General features: G+C 37.0%; 1 protein-coding gene across 3 annotated transcripts; it reads right to left on the reverse strand.

Annotated features, from left to right (window-relative positions):
* Positions 1–1,231: 1,231 nt before the first annotated feature.
* LOC140832042 (mediator of RNA polymerase II transcription subunit 33A-like) lies at positions 1,232–11,033 on the reverse strand. Of its 3 annotated transcripts, none has more exons than XM_073195817.1 (12): positions 10,589–11,033; positions 8,931–9,041; positions 8,170–8,517; positions 7,734–8,050; positions 7,572–7,663; positions 6,686–7,046; positions 5,963–6,173; positions 4,827–4,941; positions 4,456–4,617; positions 3,418–4,081; positions 2,763–2,969; positions 1,232–2,522 (listed from the first exon to the last, which is right to left on the reverse strand). In XM_073195817.1, exons 1-12 carry the CDS (start codon positions 10,870–10,872, stop codon positions 1,399–1,401), a joined length of 3,996 nt encoding a protein of 1,331 aa, XP_073051918.1. In that variant the 5' UTR covers positions 10,873–11,033; the 3' UTR covers positions 1,232–1,398. The 3 variants fall into 3 exon arrangements, with proteins under 3 accessions (XP_073051918.1, XP_073051936.1, XP_073051928.1); XM_073195835.1 differs by having other exon boundaries at positions 8,170–8,530; positions 10,589–10,806; XM_073195827.1 differs by lacking the exon at positions 8,931–9,041.
* Positions 11,034–22,153: the final 11,120 nt, after the last annotated feature.

A 22,153-nucleotide genomic window follows, 5' to 3' on the forward strand; every position in this document is an offset into this window, starting at 1 on the left:
ATAATACGGTTTGGTTTGTGTATTTTACTAATTTTTAAAATTAATTATCTGTTTTTTTTCCTTATCCATATTATATTTATACTTCTATACTATATTATTAAGTTTGAGATGTCTAGAATAACTAATTTTTGACGTTATGGTCTATTTTAATAATTATATATAAATAAAGTATTAAAATTTTAAAGTAATTCACGCGTAGCTCACTGGATAGATTTTTAGTTTCTAAGCATTAGGTTGTATGTCTAATCCTTACTTAAATTTTTTGATTTTTCTTATTTTTTTAATTCGTATATCATAAGTGCGTATAATTTTTTGATATTTTTTATAATTATATTTTAATTCTCGTTTAAATATAAACAAAATAAATTTTAAAAAATATTGTATAAGTGCATCAGTACACTAGTTGTGTCTTATTTCTTAAATACGAACAAGGTAAATGACTCTGATTTTGGAAGAAGAAAAAAAATCTGTTATGAATTTTTTTTTGTTATATTACTAAAATCTTAGAATAATATAATATAATAATAGATCTAAATACTAGAAAGTTTATGACATAATTGGGATTTTTTGCAAACCTCAAAAACTAAACCACCTAAAAAAATCAGTTTATTTTTCTTAAACCTAAATTTTGATCCGACGTTACTTAATTGTAATAAAATATAGAGTTGGTTTAATGTTAATTATGATTATAAAAGTGATTATAGAATTTGATGAATAAAAAAAAAATTAACACTCTTATATCCCAATATGTTTGTTGTGTTACATAATACATAATCAAACACATCTTCAATGTATTTTACAAAAAACACTCGTTTAAAAAAATTTAATTTTCAAGCATTAGTTACTTCTATTTTTTATGTCGCTTGTTTTCATAATATGTTAATTTAAACACATGAAAAAAAAGATTTAGTCTCATGTGAGACCATCTCACGGGTCATAATCCGTGAGATGGATCGACCCTACCCATATTCACAATAAAAAGTAATACTTTTTAATGGGTGACCCAAATAAGAGATCCGTCTCACAAATACGACCCGTGAGACCATCTCACACAAGTTTTTACCGAAAAAAAATCACTTCTCATCTCCCTGACCGATGGATCCAACTTTCTTTTTTTGTTTCTTTGCCAAACAGATGCTTACAAGAATATTCTGCTCGGGGATTAGATAACAAGCTGGGATGAGGATCAATGGATATAGACTGGGCGACCAATTCGAATTTTAGAGAAATCTACACGTGAAAATTATTATTATTACCTCCAACGGGAAAAAAATAACTTTGAATTAGAAAGAGTAATCTGCAGACTCTATGCCATACGTAATCAATACGATGGATGCTACCTAAACTAAACGAGGTCAATGGAAAAAAAACCAGATGAACAAGTTTTTCTATCAGATTTCAGAATCCAGTTTCTATGATCATTTCAGCAGCGGCAGCCATAGCACGAGGCCCGCTGATTACCAGAAGGGCCACAGCCAGTTCCTCCTCTTTCCACTGTTTAAGTCCCTGGCTAACTCTCTTCAAAACTTCCACGTCAATTTCCAGCATCCAAGCAGGGGTACAGCACACCATCAAACTTATGTATCCTGTTACATACGCCCTCCATGTTGCTTTGTTACAGCCAACAGATATTTTACCATCCAGGGCACTTGCTAGGAATTCCAGGTGTTTTTCAAGAACCTTGGGTCGTCGCTTAGATGCAGGTGATGCCAAATCCACGCCCCAAGCAAACGTTCCAATGAATAAGGTGAAGTATGCAAGAGCATAACCACACATCATCGCAACCACTCCTCCTTGTTCCTTGTCACTCTTTTCTGACGAGTGGATTGATGATATCAACCAAGAAGGAAGAGTTTCTTTTATTAACAATTGAACCAAATTTAGACCACCTGTAATCCAAACCAAAGAAGCAGCCAGGGAAGCTGCGATCTTAATCTTCGTCATTGCAGAAGCAAGAGATACCTGGCCATATTTCATACTGTATTTGGTTTTCTTCAGATCCTCCATTTTCTCTGCCGAGACCCCACTATTCGCAATGTCTCCGACTGTGTGCACCAGAATACATACAATTTCTTCTGTCATAAACATAACATTTCTAACAGCTGGATGAACTCGTAAGTAGAGTAATCCAGGGGCAACAGCAGATAAGCCACCGATAACATGGGAACCGAAGCCATGGCCCAGAAGAGCACCAACCCCACCATTGCTCACCACAGGTGAAGACTTTAGTCCAACTGCAGTTGTGAAGCAGACTTTTAGTAGTTGAACTGCAGCATCACTATTGTGGTGGAACACAGCTTTTGAGGCAGAGAAGACGAGAAAGTCGGCCCAACGCTTTACTTTTTGAGTCCATAAAGCAGCTATTATTGACATACATGGCCACGGACAACATATGCCAAGATTGTTCAAGGCTGGGCCAACCAAGTTTAGAAAACGATCGGTAGATTTGTCGAGTTTATAGGTTATCGTGAGGCTAACAAGTGCTGCCAGGGGTAATGGAATAGTCACCGCAGAGCTTCCTCCTAAAGAAAAACTCTAATCAGCATCATATTTATGAAAAAAGAACAATCATCATTCCATTAGAGAGAATCTTCTCCTCTGCAAACAAGAGATAATTAGGAGGAAAATTGTGGGGAAAAGCCACCTTTATCACAGAACCAAAGTATTCAGACAGTAGCGAAAGTCTCAAAACCATTTGCACAAGAAATGCACAAGGAGACTTTCTTTAAAGACTTGATATTTGCAAACAAATAAATGCGCACCTACAGAAAGACATGGGACATTAACTCCAGTGGCAGCTAAAGTTCTGTTTATCCGTTCTTCAATTATGGATAAATTTGCAGCAGGGCTCGGCCAGTCTGATCCATTCATGAAAGCGGGCTTCCAAAGACCGCGAGTCACTTCCGCTGAAAAGTAACTTACGATTGTCGCCAAAGAAGCAGGAAGAAAATCAGCAAGATCTTTGAGCCCTGAGATGGATACATGATGGTTAGTTCTACAAACAAATATAAACCGAGAATTTGGATAAGAAAAAATAACATCATAACAAAAGTAACTGGGCCATAAAAGCAGACATTCAGTTTCCAATAGATATCTTATGTGAAGTTTCTAAAAATAAACATGAGATATTCAGTTACATCAAATTAGAGTAATATATAAGGTAGATAACTATTTAGAAGCAGCCAATCTCTCAACTAAAAAAGAATACGTTCATAACCAGAATACACATAGCTATGCCAACGAGATCTTGTTTATTTATATCTTCATGAGGTACAAAATGAAGTCATGTGAGCAAAACAAATGTCATTTCACGTGGACGTAGATGGGTTGATAAGCAGACAATAGTATATTTCCAAAAGTCGAGAACGAGGAACAAAGAAAAGAAACATTATTCAAATAGTAAGCATTTTTGCAAACCAGTGGTCAGGTCACGCGGGGAGAGTTGCCCATGGGCACAAGCAGTAAGGGCAGCATCAAGTACAAAAGGAACTGCCTCAAGAATATCCCACGCAGGTAATTTAAGACAAAAAGAAGAATCATCAGTTCCAGATGCAGATGAGCTGCTACTTCCAGAAGTTGGAGGAGTAAGTGGCTGACCACCTCTGTACATTTTTCTAAACATCATGTTTAAGAGAGCCTCAGCAATCTGATGAACATAATTTCCAGGAACCAGAGCAGAAAGAATAGAAGCAATACATTCCTGATGCTGCCTGTACCAACACTTTAATTTTGGAAAAGAATCCATGACTATGGGCTCGGTTAAAGATGGACATGACAATCTTGACAGTCCACTGGTTTTATTATGATTATTTGGTGGATTCTCCGATGATGCTAACTGGGAATTGCGAACCAATAAGAGATATTCGGGAGTTAAATGGGATCTGACTGGGGTGAAATCTCCCATCACATTATCCAGAGGTGGTCTATCAAATCTCCACAACCTCAACAGCAGAGCAAATGCATTTGAAAATACAGCATGGGAAGAAATTTCCTCGCCGGCATTCAAAGTCCACAACATATTGGGTGCACATGAACCAAAGACCTCACAGATTGGCATCAACGAAGCAGCAAGCTGAGGAGCCTGTGAAAAAGTTGAGATATATTTATTTTAAGGGCACAGGTGCTTAAAATATAAATTTCAGTTTAACGTGTTCCCAAAGAACCTGAACCAAATTGACATTTCCCTTCCTTTCCTTTCAATAAGTTAACTGTATTGAACCTTTATACTATTCAATATTTATCTTCAAGTCTCGATTAAAGAAAACACAAGAGACAATATTATAAGAATGCAGTTACTAAACAGGTGCTAATGTTCTTTAATAGCAGTCCCAACTCTATCCTTTTGTAACAAAAAGGGTTGAGTTTATATGGTAAAGTTTCACGGTTTTGAATTTATCGAATTTTTATGAAAATTAAATATACAGAGGAAGAGTTAACGAATGGAACTGGACCTACCAAGCCGTGCAAGGAAAATATCTGGACACTATCGATAGAAGATATTCCGACAAGAAGAACGTTCAGAAATGGAGCATAGCCTATCAAATTGCTCTCACTTCCAGAAAAATCTGTCGGAGCAGCAGGTGAAAGCAATCTGGTGATGAAAGTGGCAGTATGCTCCTGTAAATATTGTTAAAAAAGTACGTGAAAAAGTGCATAAAGTTGTGAACAAAAACATGTAAGAATATCTTGTCTCATCGATCTCCTTTTCTGGCCCATGTCATTGTCCATTTGTTGATTGTAATGTGAAATGAATAATGGAATCATAAGATTAACACAATAGGCACAAACACATGTTCAAATTTAGCACAAACTTTCAAATCCATCACCTGTACATTCCAACCTCGACTAAGGGAAGCCCCACAGAATATTTTTGCAGCAGAAATCTTCTGGTCATCTGAACTGCTGACAGCAATCTCGTACAATCTCTCAAGCTCTACTAAGCTTCCATAATATCCAATAGCCCAAAATCAGTTGAGTTTCCACTGGGATATATAAAAAGGAAGAGCTAGTACCACTACTTTGATTGATATAAAATATAAGCTTGATTTCAGTTTACTTACTCTACTGGAAGGAACTAGTTAATGTAGAAACTCTAATTCAGTGGCCTTATCAATGGTGAAATTCAAAAGGGGATATCATTCAACTGCTGAGACTGCAATGTCCTACTACCATAATAAAAGAATAAAGTTTAGGGTTATACTGAATGCTATATCATCCAGATTTTGATTCCTAGGAAACATTTACTACAGCTTTGGTGGACCGACAACCCTGAGCTAAATTGAAGATTGTTAGATGTCCCACGCTAGATTAAGTTCTTGGAAGATATACATATGAATTAGAAAATCATCTCCCAATAAGCTAGCTTTTGGTGTGAAGTTATGCTCAAATCCAAGATCTTAATATGGTATATAATGTCAAACTCATCGTTATGTGTTGGACTGCCTATATAGGTCAGCCACTAACGTTTTTCAAACTTCACACTTCAACTGTTCATTCACGGACGTGAGGGGAGTGTTAGATGTCTAACAGCAGCAGAATTAAGTTCTTGGGAGTTATATATATGGACTTCGAAAATACTCCCTCCTCAAGCTCGTTTTTGGGTTGGAATTAGATCTATGTCCATGATCTTAACAATAACAAGTGAATTATTGTGGCCTCAACAAATTATAATATTTGCACACATTACCAATTCATTTTTCCCTTCCCCCAACCAAAAGAATCCAGAAAGAAAATAAGCAACAAATAGAGTTGCCACAGCCATATTTATAAAGATTTCTTTTGGTGCCTTGCTATTTGCATTCCTTGTTCTATAAATTTCAACTTTCATCGAAAAAGGGCCATGATGTGACCATGATCTAAACAAGTAGATCTGGCTGAAACTAGAAACTACAAGAGCCTAACTCTTCTGAGGTTATTTTGACTCCAAATTAAAGAACAAATTTTAAAAAAACTGCCATCTAACCTTGTAGCAGGAGTTGATACCAATGTGTTTACGATAATAGGAGTTAAAGGTGACCCTTTCATTAATGAGGACCAAGCAGGCATTTGACCAGCAACGGTTCGAGGAGTTTGGTTGCGAGGACCTTTTACATATCCAGGCCATAAGTATGCTGATGTGTCCAAAACATTTCTAGCAATGCAAGACTCAACAATGAGGTGCCGAAGGTCCCCAGCTGCAACAATCGTGAGGAGTTAAAAGAAACCCGATGGACCATCATGACGTAAATGACAAACATAAACTAGGACAGATGACAACTATATAAAGTACATCATTGCACCACAGATCCCTCATGCTCTCCAAAACCCTTTCTCATCTTTCAATTGACAAAAAATACGAGGAATATAAGGACACAAGGACAAGCATAGCAAGGAATGAAGGGGAGAAAGTAATTACTTTCATTTTCTCAGCTTAAAAGCAAGAAAAAATGCTCGTTTAGCAATAACTAATGAAGTATCAATCATTTATAAGCTCCTAAGAGTTAAATCAATTGCACACAATAATCTCATTCAATTTCAATTATCTCAGTTGAGAGAAAACAAAAGAATTAATGAATTAAAAAAAGATCTGTTTAAAAATGTAAAAAATATTTTAAAAAGTAAATTTCAAGATGATCGTCATGCAATGCTACGAAGTTAAGATGTTAAATACAGTAACGAAAGAGTAGATAGAATAAAAATTACTCACGGAAATTCAAGGGAATGTCATTCAAGCTAATGCAATCAACGTTTGCACTGCCAACTGTAAGGCCAGAAAGGAACACCAATGCTTTTGCAGCAGCTTGATTAGCCAGTGAACTAATAAGTGGTGGAGGACTCAACAATCCTTCAAAATCATCTAACCTTTGAAGGCTGGAAACCAAGTCTTGATGATACTTTCCCACAGGTGGTACATCTTTTTTTTTATTGTAGGAGCTTTGCTGAGTCTCACTAACCAATATAATCTCATCCTCTTTAACAATATGAACAACTGCAAGTACCACGACAGACAATAGCATACATAAACAAGAGTCAAGGCGAGGAACAGGACCCTCACTTGGATTCCTCTCCTGAACAGATCCAAAGGAGATATGTCAAAATACTAAACAATTTTTTGAGCAAAGCTCACAAAAATTGAGTCATTTCAATGAATTAAAATTACTTTCATTAAAAGGTAAATTCCCAAGAAACTTCACACAATGTCTTCAAATAGCATACAAATCGATCAACAATAAAGTGTGCTAGGGGGAAAAACGATGTCGATAACTACTTCACAGACTAAAATAGAATCCCGATTCTTTGCCTAAGACTTGGCTCGAAATCATAATTCATTTCAAAATAATGTCTCGCTTGCACTCAAAATCAGAAAAGATGACACTATAAATATTTTGTGAATAAGTATCGACCAACTTTGTGCAATACAGCAAGAATCTGGGATCGGTGACCATAAGAATTTCCAGGACTTATGTTTGCATCATTCAACAGAGTTTTACTTGGCGTCTTGGCCAGAGCCGATAAACAAAAGACAAATAGACCAAACTACAGATTCGAACAAGGCATCTTGTATGTTTCATCTATTTTCATTAAACTCTTACTCTCTGAACAAGCCGTAAAGCCGCAACCCATAAACCCAGAAATGTATCCTGCCAAGTGGTCTGATTCACAGCCTGGAGAGACTTGACTAAATCTGTCATACCAAACGTCAGCAGATATATACTTGTGTAAATAGGTTTAGAACCGTGATTTGAAATATGTACCTGCAAGAGTTTCAGCAGCACTAGTTGTCAACACTTGAATTCCATCCATTGCATCTTCTAAATAAAGATCTATTGGAAGCCACTGTTCTGATTGAACAGTACCATGAGATAGGCTAGCAGAACACAAAGGTGACCTAGCCATAACTGTGTGAAACTTTTGTCGTGAGTTTGTTCGGCATTCACGAAGCAAGATTTGACGTGTATCAGATGTTAACTGCAAGAGTGACTCTGGAGAGATCATCTTTGAATTTCTTAAGGACGATGAATTTGCAGCAAGCAGTCTCAAATGTTGAACGAAGCATCCCCAATGCATTGGCCTAAAAGAAAACATATGAATGCATGCTTTGTAAAACCATCAACAGTCCAACACCTCAAATTTCTTTGGCATGGGGAAATGAAACGTCATCATAGAATGCATATAGAAACAGACTCTTACATGTTTCGACGAGCCAAAAAAAGGATTTGGGAAGTCACTTTGTTCCGAAAAAAGTGAGCAATTATTTCAACAGCCATAACAGTATTAATTTTACTTAATGCTGCCTGACTTTCCCTTCTCTTCCCATCAAAGCTATCAACATAGTCTATTTCCATATCTCGACTCTTGATTGGCCACCTAGATTTCTTTTCAGGCGTGAGTTCTAACAGACCTTCGTCATCAAGAGATGCATCAAGAAGCTCCCATACAAGTGCAAATATAAACTCAACAACAAGAAGCCCTGGTTCAGATGACTGTACTCCAAACATCTGATAAAATTGGAGGACCTCGTTTATGGATTCCATAACCCTGAAATTGGATACTGCAATCACGTTATTTTTGTTACTAAAATGAAAAGTTGTTCTAACGCCAAAGTGCATGTTGTTCATCTTATATAGCAATGTCGAATAATTGAAATGGAAAAAAGCCCCCAGTTTTTGACTAAATGCCCAGACTCCAGAACGATAGGAAATTGTGCAATCATATTTGGCAACATGCCATATAATCACCACCAACTCAAAACAATAATTTTTAAGTGAAAATCCATCATAGAAAACATGATTTTCTTACACCAACATATCACCATTCAGTACAGGAACATACAAAACATGATAACTGTCTGACACTTACGTTGCAATTTACAAAGCTCATATCTCCAGAACATCAAGACCCAACGAGAGAGAACTTAAAGCGAGATAAAGGGAAGATCAACAGATTCATACTTGTGATAATTGGGACCATTAATTAGGGACGGCAGTGAAAAAGAATATCTTTTAAGAAGCTCCATATACAATCTATATGCGACTGGATGCCACCGCCTACCCGGAATTACCCTGCATAATAAGAGAATGAACATCACAGATGTTGGACAAAAGTACAAGGAAAATATCAGGTTCAATTGTGCTTCTATGTTCGTAGCACATTGTCAGAGCTCAGACTTTAGTGGGGTATATTCGATCTAAAGTTTTGATGACTTTTAATTACTTTTTCAGATGATAGACTTTTATGGATTTGATAGATTGTTATTGACTTTCACGGATTTGATAATTTTTTATTGACTTTTACAAAATCTCACAGATTTATAAACAGATTTATGTGAATTCATGTAGACTTTTTTGCAAAAATTTATAGACTTTTGTGAAATTTTTTTTTTAGTATTTTATAAATTTTGTACTTGATTATAACATATTATTTTTTATTAATTTTTTTGAACTAATAATTAATTGACATATATAACATATTCAGTTTGAAATAATTTTTCAATATTTATATTAATAAATAAATTGACTTATTTAAAAGTTAAATCATTTAATACTTACATTTGTATATATGTGAGTTTGTATGAATGTTTGTAAATTTTTTAAAATATATCAATTGATTAATCTATAATCTTGTTTTTGAATTGAAAATATACATATGAAAAGAATATTATTTAGCATTGTGTGGATATAAATTTATATAAAAACATCGTAGCTTACATATTAATTGAAAATTCTAAAAAGAATTTAAAAAATAATGGTTGTTGCGAGGCTATTCAATTATTAAGAATTAACCGACATTTTTTGTATCATCTTTTATTATTATTGAATATTACAGTAATTTGTATAAATCATAAATTTCAAAATCACAAAATCAATTCTAGAATTCAAAATTTTCTATGATATTAAAATAAAAAATTATTAAATGAATAATCAGCCAAAAAATGAAAATTTTGAAAAGGAAATATGAAAATAGATATAGAGATACACTTTGAAAATTTGAGAGAGTGATAGAGATAGATGAGAAATGAGAAGATAAGAAAAGAGGTGACGTGAAGCGACAGATAGATAAATCAATAGCTTGTATATGAGTTAGAAGTTTTAAAATCTATCTAAATCTTTGGGTTGAACCAAATACAATTTTTGACAATTTATAATTGTATCTTAGAATTTAATGTTTGTATGTTAATGAATTCCATGAAATTATTAAAAATCTATTGAAAATTTGAATACCTATAGACTTTTACTAGAGTTATTAAAAGTTCAATGTTGAATATCACTTGAATTTTAAAAACTCTATGAAAGTTTATTTTGAATATCACTAAACTTCTATAGAGTGGGTAAAAGTCTCAATTGAATACAGTCTAGACTTTTAAAATCTACGAAAGTCATTAAAAGTCAGTAATCTCCTACATTGAATACAACCCTTAGACTTTGTGGAGATTTAAGAACAGCACAGACACGCATTTTCTGCACGTGGCAATCATCCATGTGTATGATAAACATACAAAGACAATAAAATTAGGCCCAATTCTGCATTTAACCATCGTGTGAACATGCATTCATGTGAGTGCGAGACATAAAGCCGTGGAGGGTGAACAATCAACAAGATTAATTCATACCTAGTGGAGAGAAGGGCGAGAACCAGCATGGGAGGAACAACACGAATAGTTAAAGCCTTCTCGAGGAACTTCCATGCTATGGGGACGTTGTTTGACCAGCAAATGTGAGAGACAAGGAGCTCCGCCACTTCGATAGAGGGCAAGGACATGCCGGCGGCATTAAGAGTCGACGACAGCTGCATGACCCATATCAATGGGTCTGTGCCCCTCTCCTGAGCCGCCTTCGTCAAGTCCAAGACGCAATCCCATGTCCTCTGCGACCCCGACGCAGCCGCCGCCGTCATATGATCTCTCAGTTTCAATACCTCCGGAGAGTTTTAGGCAGAGTTTGTAGATCTGCCCTTTTTGAATTGAAAACAGAGGAGTTGGCGTACAGCGCGCGCGTGGGCGAAATAGAGCATCACCAGAATTCTTTTGAAACCGTCACCGCCCCTTCTAGAAGTAGAAGTCAATGTCGGGGGCGCCTATTAGTAAATTGCAACGGACCCCACAGTTTCGGTCTAATTACATATACGAACGATATGATCGGGAATAGCAGAAACAAACCCAAATCTAACATATCATAAATCAATCCAAATCAAACCAAACTGACAAATTAAAGTCAAAAAAATTGGTCTTAAAGTTTAAATATAAAAAATTCAAACCAAACTATTTAAGATATTAAAATTTTATTTGACTAGTAACGTTGAATCGACTCTTAGATATAATGAATATTAATTATGCTGAATTGTAAAGTCGTCTTCGTGCACTACTTTATTCAATATTTTTAGTATATGTTTATACAAAAATAAAAATAAAAAATGTAGGCGTGCAAGTATGGAGTCGTTCCAAATATGAAATTCGATTTCTAAATCAATCGATGTAAATCCCGAATCACTCATTAGTTATAACTCCATCGGTAAGCTACAAAAACTAAGAATTTAACTTAAGAAATTGAAATTAAAAAAATTCATGAACAACAATCAAATCAATTGTACTATTATGAATTGAAATCATTATCTTTCGCAACTATAATTTAAAATAAAAAATTATATAAATATATTAAAAATTAAGGGAATTAAGATCATAAAACTGGAAATAAACGCATTAAAATTAACTAACACTGTTAAAATTTGCATAGAACATTTTGCTTGATTTGTTGATTGATGAGTTGTGTAGCCCTCTTTCTGATCACTCTACTTGCTTTTGTTCGTAATTTTCTAAGTAGTTTGGCCTATCTTCAACGATCATTGATCGTGGATCTTGGCTAAACTTCAATCTTCCACGATCACTTATTCACGGCTCAACTTTCTTCATCGTGGGTCATGGCTCAACTTCTTCGTCGTGTGTTGTGGTTTGACTTTTAAAACCATCTAATCTTCTAACTTCATAATGAGCCTTAATTTTATTTTGGCTGACATAATTTAGGCCTGAAAAATACCCCTAGTCAATTTTTGGTCAATAGGCCAATTTAGCTCTATATATAACCACGCTTACCTTAGCTCATTTTTCTCCAATTTATAAAGAGATCCAAAATGGAAGGGTTGGTTTTGTACTCTTCACCACATGTCTCATTTCCCTATTGCTCCTACTTTCAAACTCACTCCCTTTTTATTTCAAGAAATCTCATGTTTGCACCTTTTTTATTATCAACCCAAGTGCCCATCTTTCTTCATCACACTCTTGTAAAGTTGTTGATTTATCGGTGATGGTTTCACCTACAAGTCCAGCAAAAATCAAACTTATCATACTCGTTGTGAAGCGATATTGTCTTTTCCATATATCCAGATTCGATCTCCCTCGTATGCTCCAGGAAATTGATAAACTCCACTTACATTTGCATTTAAGGTGTTCGATGATTTTTCTGAGTGAAAATGAATCATGTATATCACATATCTCCTAATGGTTTTGTGGGGACCCGGACGCTAATCAAGTTCATAATCGTCATTGGGACAATTTATACCAAAACTCAATAAAACTTACGTCCAATTCATAATCGTCAAGAACATCATATATGAATCATATCCGATTCCTACAACATCATATTTTCAATTTATACCAAAACTCAATAAAACTTACGTCCAGTTGTAGCCTGCGTCGATAGAAACTCAGTACTGAAGTCGGATTCAAATTCTGATAGACGGTTCTTTAAAAATCACAATTCAAAGCAAAATGAAAATTTATGAATTCTCTGTTTTCTTTCTCGTTTCCCAGATAATGAAGGCGGTAATGCAAGTCGATAGGCACAATCTCCTATCTTCTCGAGAATCTCATACGGCCTAACATATCGTGGAGACAGTTTCCCTTTCTTGCCAAATCTGAAAACTCCTTTGAAAGGTGAAATTTTCAGAAATACTCGATCTCCTGCCTCAAATACCAACGGTCTACGTCGAATGTTGGCATACTTGGCATGTCTGTCTTGAGCTACCTTCATTTTCTTCTGAATCAGCTTCACTTTTTCAGTCATATCTCTGATCATATCATGTCCAGTCTCAGGAACTTCAGAGATATCATCCCAATAAAGAGGGGATCGACACTTCTTTCCGTACAATGCCTCAAATGGTGCCATCTCAATACTCGTCTGATAATTGTACGAAAACTCACAAAAAAGCAATGCATCTTGCCAACTAGTGCTAAAATAAAGCACTACAGCTCTCAACATATCTTCCAGTGTCTGGATAGTCCGTTCTGACTGTCCATCGGTCTGTGGATGATATGCGGTACTCAGATGTAACTTCGTACCTAGAGCTTGCTGTAAACTCTGCCAGAAGTGCGAAGTAAACCGAGGATCACGGTCTGATACAATCGACTTCGGCCATAGGGCCCTCTTATCTCTTCCTTCTCCGAGCTCAAGTTATGGAAGAAGGAACTGAGAAGAAGGTATCAGCACTCCGTGCAATATGACCACCTCTCTGACATAAATATCGGCCATCTGATCATATCGGTACGTCACTTGTATGGAATGAAACATGCAGATTTGGTCAATATATCAATGACAACCCAAATCGCATCACAACCTCGGGAGGAACGTGGCAACTGTGTCACAAAATCCATGGAAATGTGATCCCACTTCCATTCAGGAATGGACAAACTTTGTAACAATCCTCCTAGTTTCTTTCTTTCCGCTTTCACCTTTTGGCAATTCAGACATCTTGAAACAAATTCTGCAATGTCAGTCTTCATTTGTTTCCACCAAAACTGTTCTTTCAAGTCATTATACATCTTTCTGCCACGAGGATGAATACTGAATCGACTACTGTGCGCTTCTGTCAATATCTGTTGTCTCAACTCTGAAACATTTGGCAAGACTAGACGATTATTCACATACAGTACACTGTCACGTACCTGATACTCCGATCGATGTCCTGCTCTGGCCATCGCAATCGAGTTCTGAACATTCTGATCAACTTTCTGAGCCGCTTTAATTTTCAAAATCAGCTCTGGTTCAGCCCGAATAGCACATAATCTCAAAGGCTGACGATCTGTTTCAAAAGCTAATTCAGACAAACAGCATTTTTCAATCAAATTGGAAACACCCATAGTCGATAAGGATAAAGAACATACATTTCGGCTCAGTTCATGTAAGACCCAAGAATTATGGAATTGATAAACCAAGATTATTAATCGTCATAATTAGAGACTCGGAAGATATGAGAATGCATGACATGCAATGAGGGAAGAAAAGATATGAAAAAATAGGGTTTGCAAGACCGCACCCGCGCCCAGAGCAGGAGTGCACCCGCGGTCATGCAATTGTGGATTTTTGCAAGAAAGGCCGAAGCCACACCGCACCCGCGGTGCATGGACAGAAAGTTGGCAAATTTTATTCGAGGCGACACCGCACCCGCGGTAAGAACAAGACCGCACCCGCGGTCTAAGATGTACCGCACCCGCGGTGGTGAATTTCAGAAAATGAAAGATAATGTCGAAGCATGAGCGCACCCGCGGTGCATGTCATGACCGCACCCGCGGTAATGCGTGTAGCTTGAAAAATGATGCCACGTTTCAGGATTTGCATGCGGTATATATATGATCGAATTACACGTAAATCCTTCAGAATTTCAGAAAAAGGGTCGAGGTTTTGAGAGAAAATCCTTACGCCTTTTGATTTGCGATTGTAGAAGATCCGTCTATCAGAATTCGAATCCGGAAGCAGTATCGTGCTCCTCGTGCTAAGAGCTACACAAGGACGTAAGTTTTGTTACGTTTTGAGATGTTTTGGAAATATGATGTTGCTAGAATTGCATGTGATCCAGATATGGCGTTTCTACTACCGTAGATATTGTATAATTGAAGTCAGATTTCAGAATAGACTGGTTATGCAATTGTTATGAATTGTGAAAGATATTGATTGATATTTTGATATCAGAATTGTGTTAGTATTCAGAGTATGAATTGTATTGACACATATTATGAGTTCCAGTATTATATTTGTGATGTTCAGAACTGACGGGGTTATTCAGATTGTATTGTTATGCCATCGAAACATCAGTTGATTTAGATTGATCAGATTCAGATATGATTTCAATTATATTGTGATATTGATGACATGAATTGAATTGTATCTTGTTCAGACATTGATCAGATTGTATACTGAATTGAGTATTGATCAGAACAGATTGTGTATTGAGTTATTCACTGATACAGCGTATTCGATATTGTCATTTCAGATTGATATGGACAGAGTTGAATACAGATCATCGTCTTCGTCAGACCGGAACGACAAAGGTATAATTCATGTGATATATGGGAAGGCATAACTCAATTGAGATCCCATTTGAGTTTCCCAATAAAATCACATACTGGAACTATTGTTGTTTATTTTATGATATGATTATGACGTGTTTATAGATGTATATTCATATCCTTTGAAATGAGTATGCTTTATTTATAGATCGATATTCATTGCATATAAGATAGGAAAGTCTTGGCAGAACAGTCAGACTTCTAGACGTTCGGTGGTATCACAGCGTAGGGGAAGATCAGTCTCCTATTGTAGATGTGGATATAGATCAGACAGAAGTCTAGGAATAAGACGTACCGTCACCCCGATTGGAGAGTAGGTGATAGATCGTCTTATTCACAACGGGATCCCTAGAGTTATAGATGAGTCGAGTCTAGACATGATTTGACTAGAACTGCATGCGTTTATGAATGTGGTTTCATAGACTATGAAACCCATTTTTATTGCTTTCAGTCATGATAGCATGTTTTTATGATTTGATTTGAATAGCATGTTTAGATGATTTGCTTGGCATGCTTATCTTGATTTAATTTCATAGATTATGAAATCCATTGCTTAAATGTTATTCATGATAGAATATTTCATGACATGTTTATGTATATGCATGTTTACCATGTTTTATACTGGGATTTATTCTCACCGGAGTATCCGGCTGTTGTCTTGTTTTGTATGTGTGCATGACAACAGGTGGGACAAAATCGGGGTCGAGAAGATGATGAGAGAAGACGAGTTTAGCGTGGTGATTCCGGACATGGATAGATTTGGTTTTATTACTTGAACTGTAGTAGTTGAACCTTAGATTAGTTAAAAGATTGTTGTATCTTTATACTGAATTGTAGTTTATACAGATATGTATATTATGTAGATGCCATTACCTTCCGCACTTTATTTTAAAAAGAAAATTTTTAGACCCTGTTTATCTTAATTGATAATTAAATCGCAAAGATGATTAAGAAGAAAGATCAGCGTCCGGGTCCCCACAGTTCATCAGCTGCTGCATTGGATTTTTCTGGATAGTACTTGATCTCACAATCAAAGTCTTTCAATAAATCGAGTCATCTTCGTTTTCTCATATTCAATTCAGACTGTGAAAACAGATATTTCAGGCTCTTATGGTCAGAATAGATCTCAAACTTTTCACCGTACAAATAATGTTGACATATCTTCTATGCAAAGACTATGGCTGCCAATTCAAGATCATGAATTGGATAATGAAATTCATGGGGTTTCAGCTGTCTTGAGGCATAAGCGATTACATGTCCTTGCTGTATCAAAACACAACCCAATCCGTGGTGAGATGCATCGCAATAAACCACAAAGTCGCCAGTACCTGAGGGAATAGTCAACACCGGAGCACTGGTCAACCTCTTCTTCAATTCTAGAAAACTGGATTCACAGTCTTCTGACCAAACAAACGGTGTATTTTTCTGAGTCAACTACGTAATCGGTTTGGCAATGCTAGAGAAATTTTTGATAAATTGACGGTAGTATCCTGCCAAACCCATAAAACTTCGAATCTCGGGTACAAAATCACTGCTTCAACCTTACTGGGATCCACCGATATACCGTTTCTGGAAATAATATGCCCCAGAAATACCACCTGTCTCAGCCAAAACTCGCATTTTGACAGTTGGCATACAATTTCTCAGCTCTCAATATTTTCAACACAGTTCTCAGATGTTCCGCATGATCAATCATTCTTCGAATATATCAAAATATCATCAATGAATATGATAACGAAATCATCAAGATATCTCTGGAAGACACGGTTCATTAATCCCATAAATACATCTGGTGCATTCGTCAAACCAAATGGCATGACAATAAATTCATAGTGTCCATACCTGGTTCTGAATGTTGTCTTTGAGATATCAGAATCCCTGACTCTCAGCTTATGGTATCCAGATCTCAAATCGATCTTGGAATACACCGAAGAACCCTGCAACTGATCAAACAAATCATCAATGCGAGGCAATGGATATTTATTCTTTACCGTTGCTTTGTTCACTTGCCGGTAGTCGATACAGAGTCTCATAGAACCGTATTTCTTTCGAACAAACAGTACTGGAGCACCCCAAGGAGACACACTTGGTCTGATATACCCCTTGGCCAGTAGATCCTCCAATTGTTCTTTCAACTCTTTCAACTAAATTGGTGTCATTCGGTATGGAGCTCTAGATATCGGAACTGTACCTGGCATCAACTCAATGCTGAAGTCTATCTCTCGAATCGGAGGCAATCCAGGAATCTCATCTGGAAAGACATCAGCAAATTCACACACCACTAACAAGTCCGCCAATGATGGACTCAATTCGGTAAATCAACTGAATAGACAAGGAATCATCTGCTCCTTTCTGCAATAATCGAGTCATATTCATCGCAGTTATTAAAGGAATTCTAGCTCGAGAACCCTTACCATAAAATTTCCACTCATCAGTCATCTCAGGTCTGAATCTTACAATCTTGTGGAAACAATCGACTGTAGCCCTGTACTTGGTCAACATATCGATACCGATAATACAATCAAAGTCAGAAATCCCAAGCAATACAGTCTAACTCAATTTCATGTCCATCATACTGCAGTATACAAGATCTAACAGACTTAACTGATATCAAACATGTCCCCAACGGAGAAGAGACAGACACTACCGCAGACAATGATTCAATAGACAATGCATGACTCAATGCAAATCGCTCAGATATAAATGTATGTGATGCACCAGTATCTATCAATACATATGCAGGATAACCAGAAATAAAGCAATTACCTGCCACAACATCATCAGGTGCATCATGTGCCTGCTCCTCAGTCAAAGCGAACACTCTGGCCTGTTGTCTCGGAGGCTGGCTCACTGTCTGGCTTCCTCCTGGCCTCTGCTGTGACTGAGTAGACGGTGCTGGCTGGAAAGAATGAATAGCAGATGGTCGTCTCCCTGTCTGAGCCACTGATCCAGATGACTCTGCTGTTTGGGATCCCTGGGTACTCTCTTCTCGGCACTGCTCTGTGGAATGATTCTCTCCACAGGTGCTGCAATAGGGTCCTGTATAACTCTGGCCCTGACCAGTCTGTCTCGAGCCACTAGAACTGGAAGAACTGCTGCCAGCCTTCTTGAAGTGCTTTCCCCTAGCTTTCAGGAAGTCTTTCTTTCCACTACCACCGCCACTCTCGAATCGAGAAAGTGGTTGTTCTGTTCTCGGTGCTGGAGGCACAAAGAAAGCTCCTCTCTGTCTCATCAGACCGGCTTCGGCTCCCTTAGCTCGGTTCAAGGCATCAGTGAAATTGTTTGGCCTCCCGGAATTCACTGAAAGGGGATCGGTTACGGTGACCGGAAGCGCAACGGAAGTTTAAAAATTTTAATTTTCATCAAGAAATTTCGGCCACCTAGTGAAAGTGTGTAGCAAATACAATAAAACACAAAATGACATTCATAGTGTGTTAAAAAATATACCTATCAATCACAAGGATTGATGTATGGCTCCAACTAAGGTGTAAACACCTTAGCTCTTCAATGGTAGAAACTATCTACAAGCTCTCCTTGTTCTTGAATCTTTCCTTCAAATTAGGCCCACCACCAACTAGCTAGAACCACTCTAATTTTGCACTAGAAAAATTAGAGCATTTTTCTTTGAGAAGTGTAGTGTTTCTTCAACAATTGAAGAACAAAAAATTGGAGAGGATGAATAGTATTTTCGGCCACTATTCATGCTAGGAGAGAAGGAGAGACATTTTTTGGTTGTGGGAAAAGTTAAAGTAAAAAAGTTGCATGCCAAGCTTTGGTTATACAAAAAGTTGTCTCCCAACCTTTCATCTCCCTTGCATGCCTTTCTATTTGGGTTTGTAACAATTACAAAGCCCGTGGACTTTTATTTAAATTGTCTCAAACCCATTTGAGCCCAATTAGACTTTACTTGATTTTACTCAAGCCCACTAGTTAAATAATTATTTCCAATTGGGCTCTACAAGGCCCAATGTTATTTAATTAATCCAACACTTGAATTAATTTAATTATTTGGACTCTACTAGGCCCACTAGTGTTTAATTAATTCAACACTTTGAATTAATTTAATTTAGTCCATAATAATGTTTATGAAAATCATAATTTTCAAATACATTGTTCATTTGGCCAAATTTTAATTTAGGAACACTTCCATTAATTAAAATTTATATTTCTCACATAGTAGTCATACTTCTATTTTTCTTTACGCTTATAAACTCATTTATAAGCCGTTCAACACATTGAACTATTTTATCCTTTATAGAAGTCATACTTCTAATTTTCCTTACGCTTATAAACTCTTTTATAAGCCGTTCAACACATTGAACTATTTCTCTTCTCAACGGGATCTAGAAAGCTAGTACTTGTATGGCCCTCAATGGTTCATTGATACAACTAGCCGTGGGTTCACATCTCCATGTGATTCGGACTAAACATGTCCTTATATGAGCATACCCCAATTGCTCCATTCTTATTTATCAACTCCTTGATAACAAGAATGTCAGAACTCAAGTCTGATAGTACCCAACCAACCATGTTAAACGCCTAGCAGCATCGCTTACATGATTCCCTAGGTATCAAATGATAGTGCCTGCAAGAACCATTCAATTATGGTTAGCGTACAGTACGGTCCCTTCAACTCATATATCCCGACCGATTCGACAACCATTGGTTTATCGAGAGTTGTCAATGAATCGATACTATGTGTCATGTCGTAGTTGCATCGATGGTGTAATCTATGAAACCCCTTTCATAATTACAACCATACTCTTATCAGAGATTTCAACCTACATACACATGATAACACATAGGATATCCATACCCGAAGGTAAGCGGTAAATCCCCGACTACAATGCATCGACCCCTATATGTTTCAACATGACACCCAACCTTGCCACCTGATGACCCCATAAGAGTCGGTAAACAAGTCAAAGTGAAATGCTAGCACATAGAGTCTCAATGTTGTCCCGGGTCATAAGGACTAATGGTGTACAACCATAAACTAGGACGTTTCCACTCGATAAGTGAGAACCACTTGGAAAGTCCTTTAATGGAGGGTTGTTCAGTGCACTCTACCAGGAGCACCTATCTGCATGCTCGGACATCACAATGTCCCCTACCAATGAAACATGGTACTCACATCGCAGATACTAGTCTCTAACTCTAGCGGCCTATATCCTTCTTAGCGGTGGCTGAATCGACTAGGAACTGTTTAGAATATACAGTATTCCAAATATGAGTTTCATGATACTCATCATATGAGCATCTCATATTCTTTCTACTATTTGTATATTCGAGGGCTTTATCTATGCAACTAGCATGGGTATACAGATAAAGATTTGCCAAAACAATAATTTCAAATATTATTAAAATAAAGATTGCTTATACATAGAGTTTCATTGTGAACACTCGGCCAACACTTGGCTCGACGGGCACCTACTCTAACATTCACCAAGGTAAAGATTTCAGTATTTAGGCCATTAATAAATTGATCAGCAACGGCCTCATGATTTTCAGCCACATGTGGAGCAAACTGCAAAAAGGTCGAGAACTTGGCCACATATTCCTCAATGTTTAACTGGCCCTGTCTCAAATTATCAAACTCGGCCCCTTGTCTTTTCTGTACGACACTGGAAAGAACCTCTGATAAAATTTAGTTCTAAACACATTCCAGGTAATAGTCGTACCTCGATGCTCTAATGCCTTCTTCGTGGTAATCCATGAGTTCTTTGCAATATCGTGCAACTGGTGTCCAATTAGTTTCACCCTCCGCTGATCAGTATAATCCAGGTACTCAAATAGCATCTCGATATCATCTAGTCAACTCTTGCAGTCCACTGAAGTCTCGGTACCTTTCAGAGTTGGTGGATGAAATGACTGAAATCTTTTCAATAGTGTCTCCATAGGAGTGGCTGTAACGTCCATGGGAGGATTCGAAGTTCTACCCTGTTCCGGTACTCTTCGGGGAGGCATATCTGATAATCAAATGGATTAGTAACCCAAATACAACAACCGATTTCAGTCCTCCTCTGATCATCTTACTGCTGATCTAGAATCGGTGCTGATCCATTCTCAATAAAACATATTACTATATCAAATCAGATAAGCAAGTAACATGTATTAAAGCAGTAAGACATGCCAGCAATCAAAAGCAGGAAAGAAAACTCATTCTACCCCGCTCACTAGCTTCTATCTCAATCTAAAGGATCTATCGCTCTGATACCACCTGTTGTGGGGACCCGGATGCTAATCAAGTTCATAATCGTCATTGGGACAATTTAATCACTTATCATAAACAGGGTCTAATTTTTTTTTTAATGCAAAACGTAATGGAAATCATACTAGTATACATATCAATATAAAATAAGGTACAAGTCCTGTACAACATATATTCAATACATACTAAGGTTCAACAACTAGCTATCAAGTGTTCAAACCCTATCTACAGCAACATCAAAGTCCGTGGTATCCACTCTAATCATGATCTCTCATCATCTTCTCGACCATGATCATGTCTCACCTGTTGTCCTGCACACATACAAACACGACAACAACCGGATAATTTCAGTGAGAATATAATCCCAGTATCAATCAATGAAAATGCAATCATATAATCAATATAAAGCATGAAGAAGATATCAGATATATATCAAAGTCTGAAACATAATTAATATCAAACTATCAATCATACTCGTGACTCCACGACTCAGACTAGACTCAATCCTAATCTAGGGATCCCGGTTTCCAGACGTTGGCATTCCTATATCGACCAACAGTAATAGAAGAAACTCTGATTCTATCCACGTCGATATAACCAAACATCCAGTGTCTTGAACTATCCATCAC

The sequence above is a fragment of the Primulina eburnea genome, chromosome 1 (assembly GCF_022965805.1).
Source record: "Primulina eburnea isolate SZY01 chromosome 1, ASM2296580v1, whole genome shotgun sequence".
Taxonomy (NCBI): domain Eukaryota; kingdom Viridiplantae; phylum Streptophyta; class Magnoliopsida; order Lamiales; family Gesneriaceae; genus Primulina; species Primulina eburnea.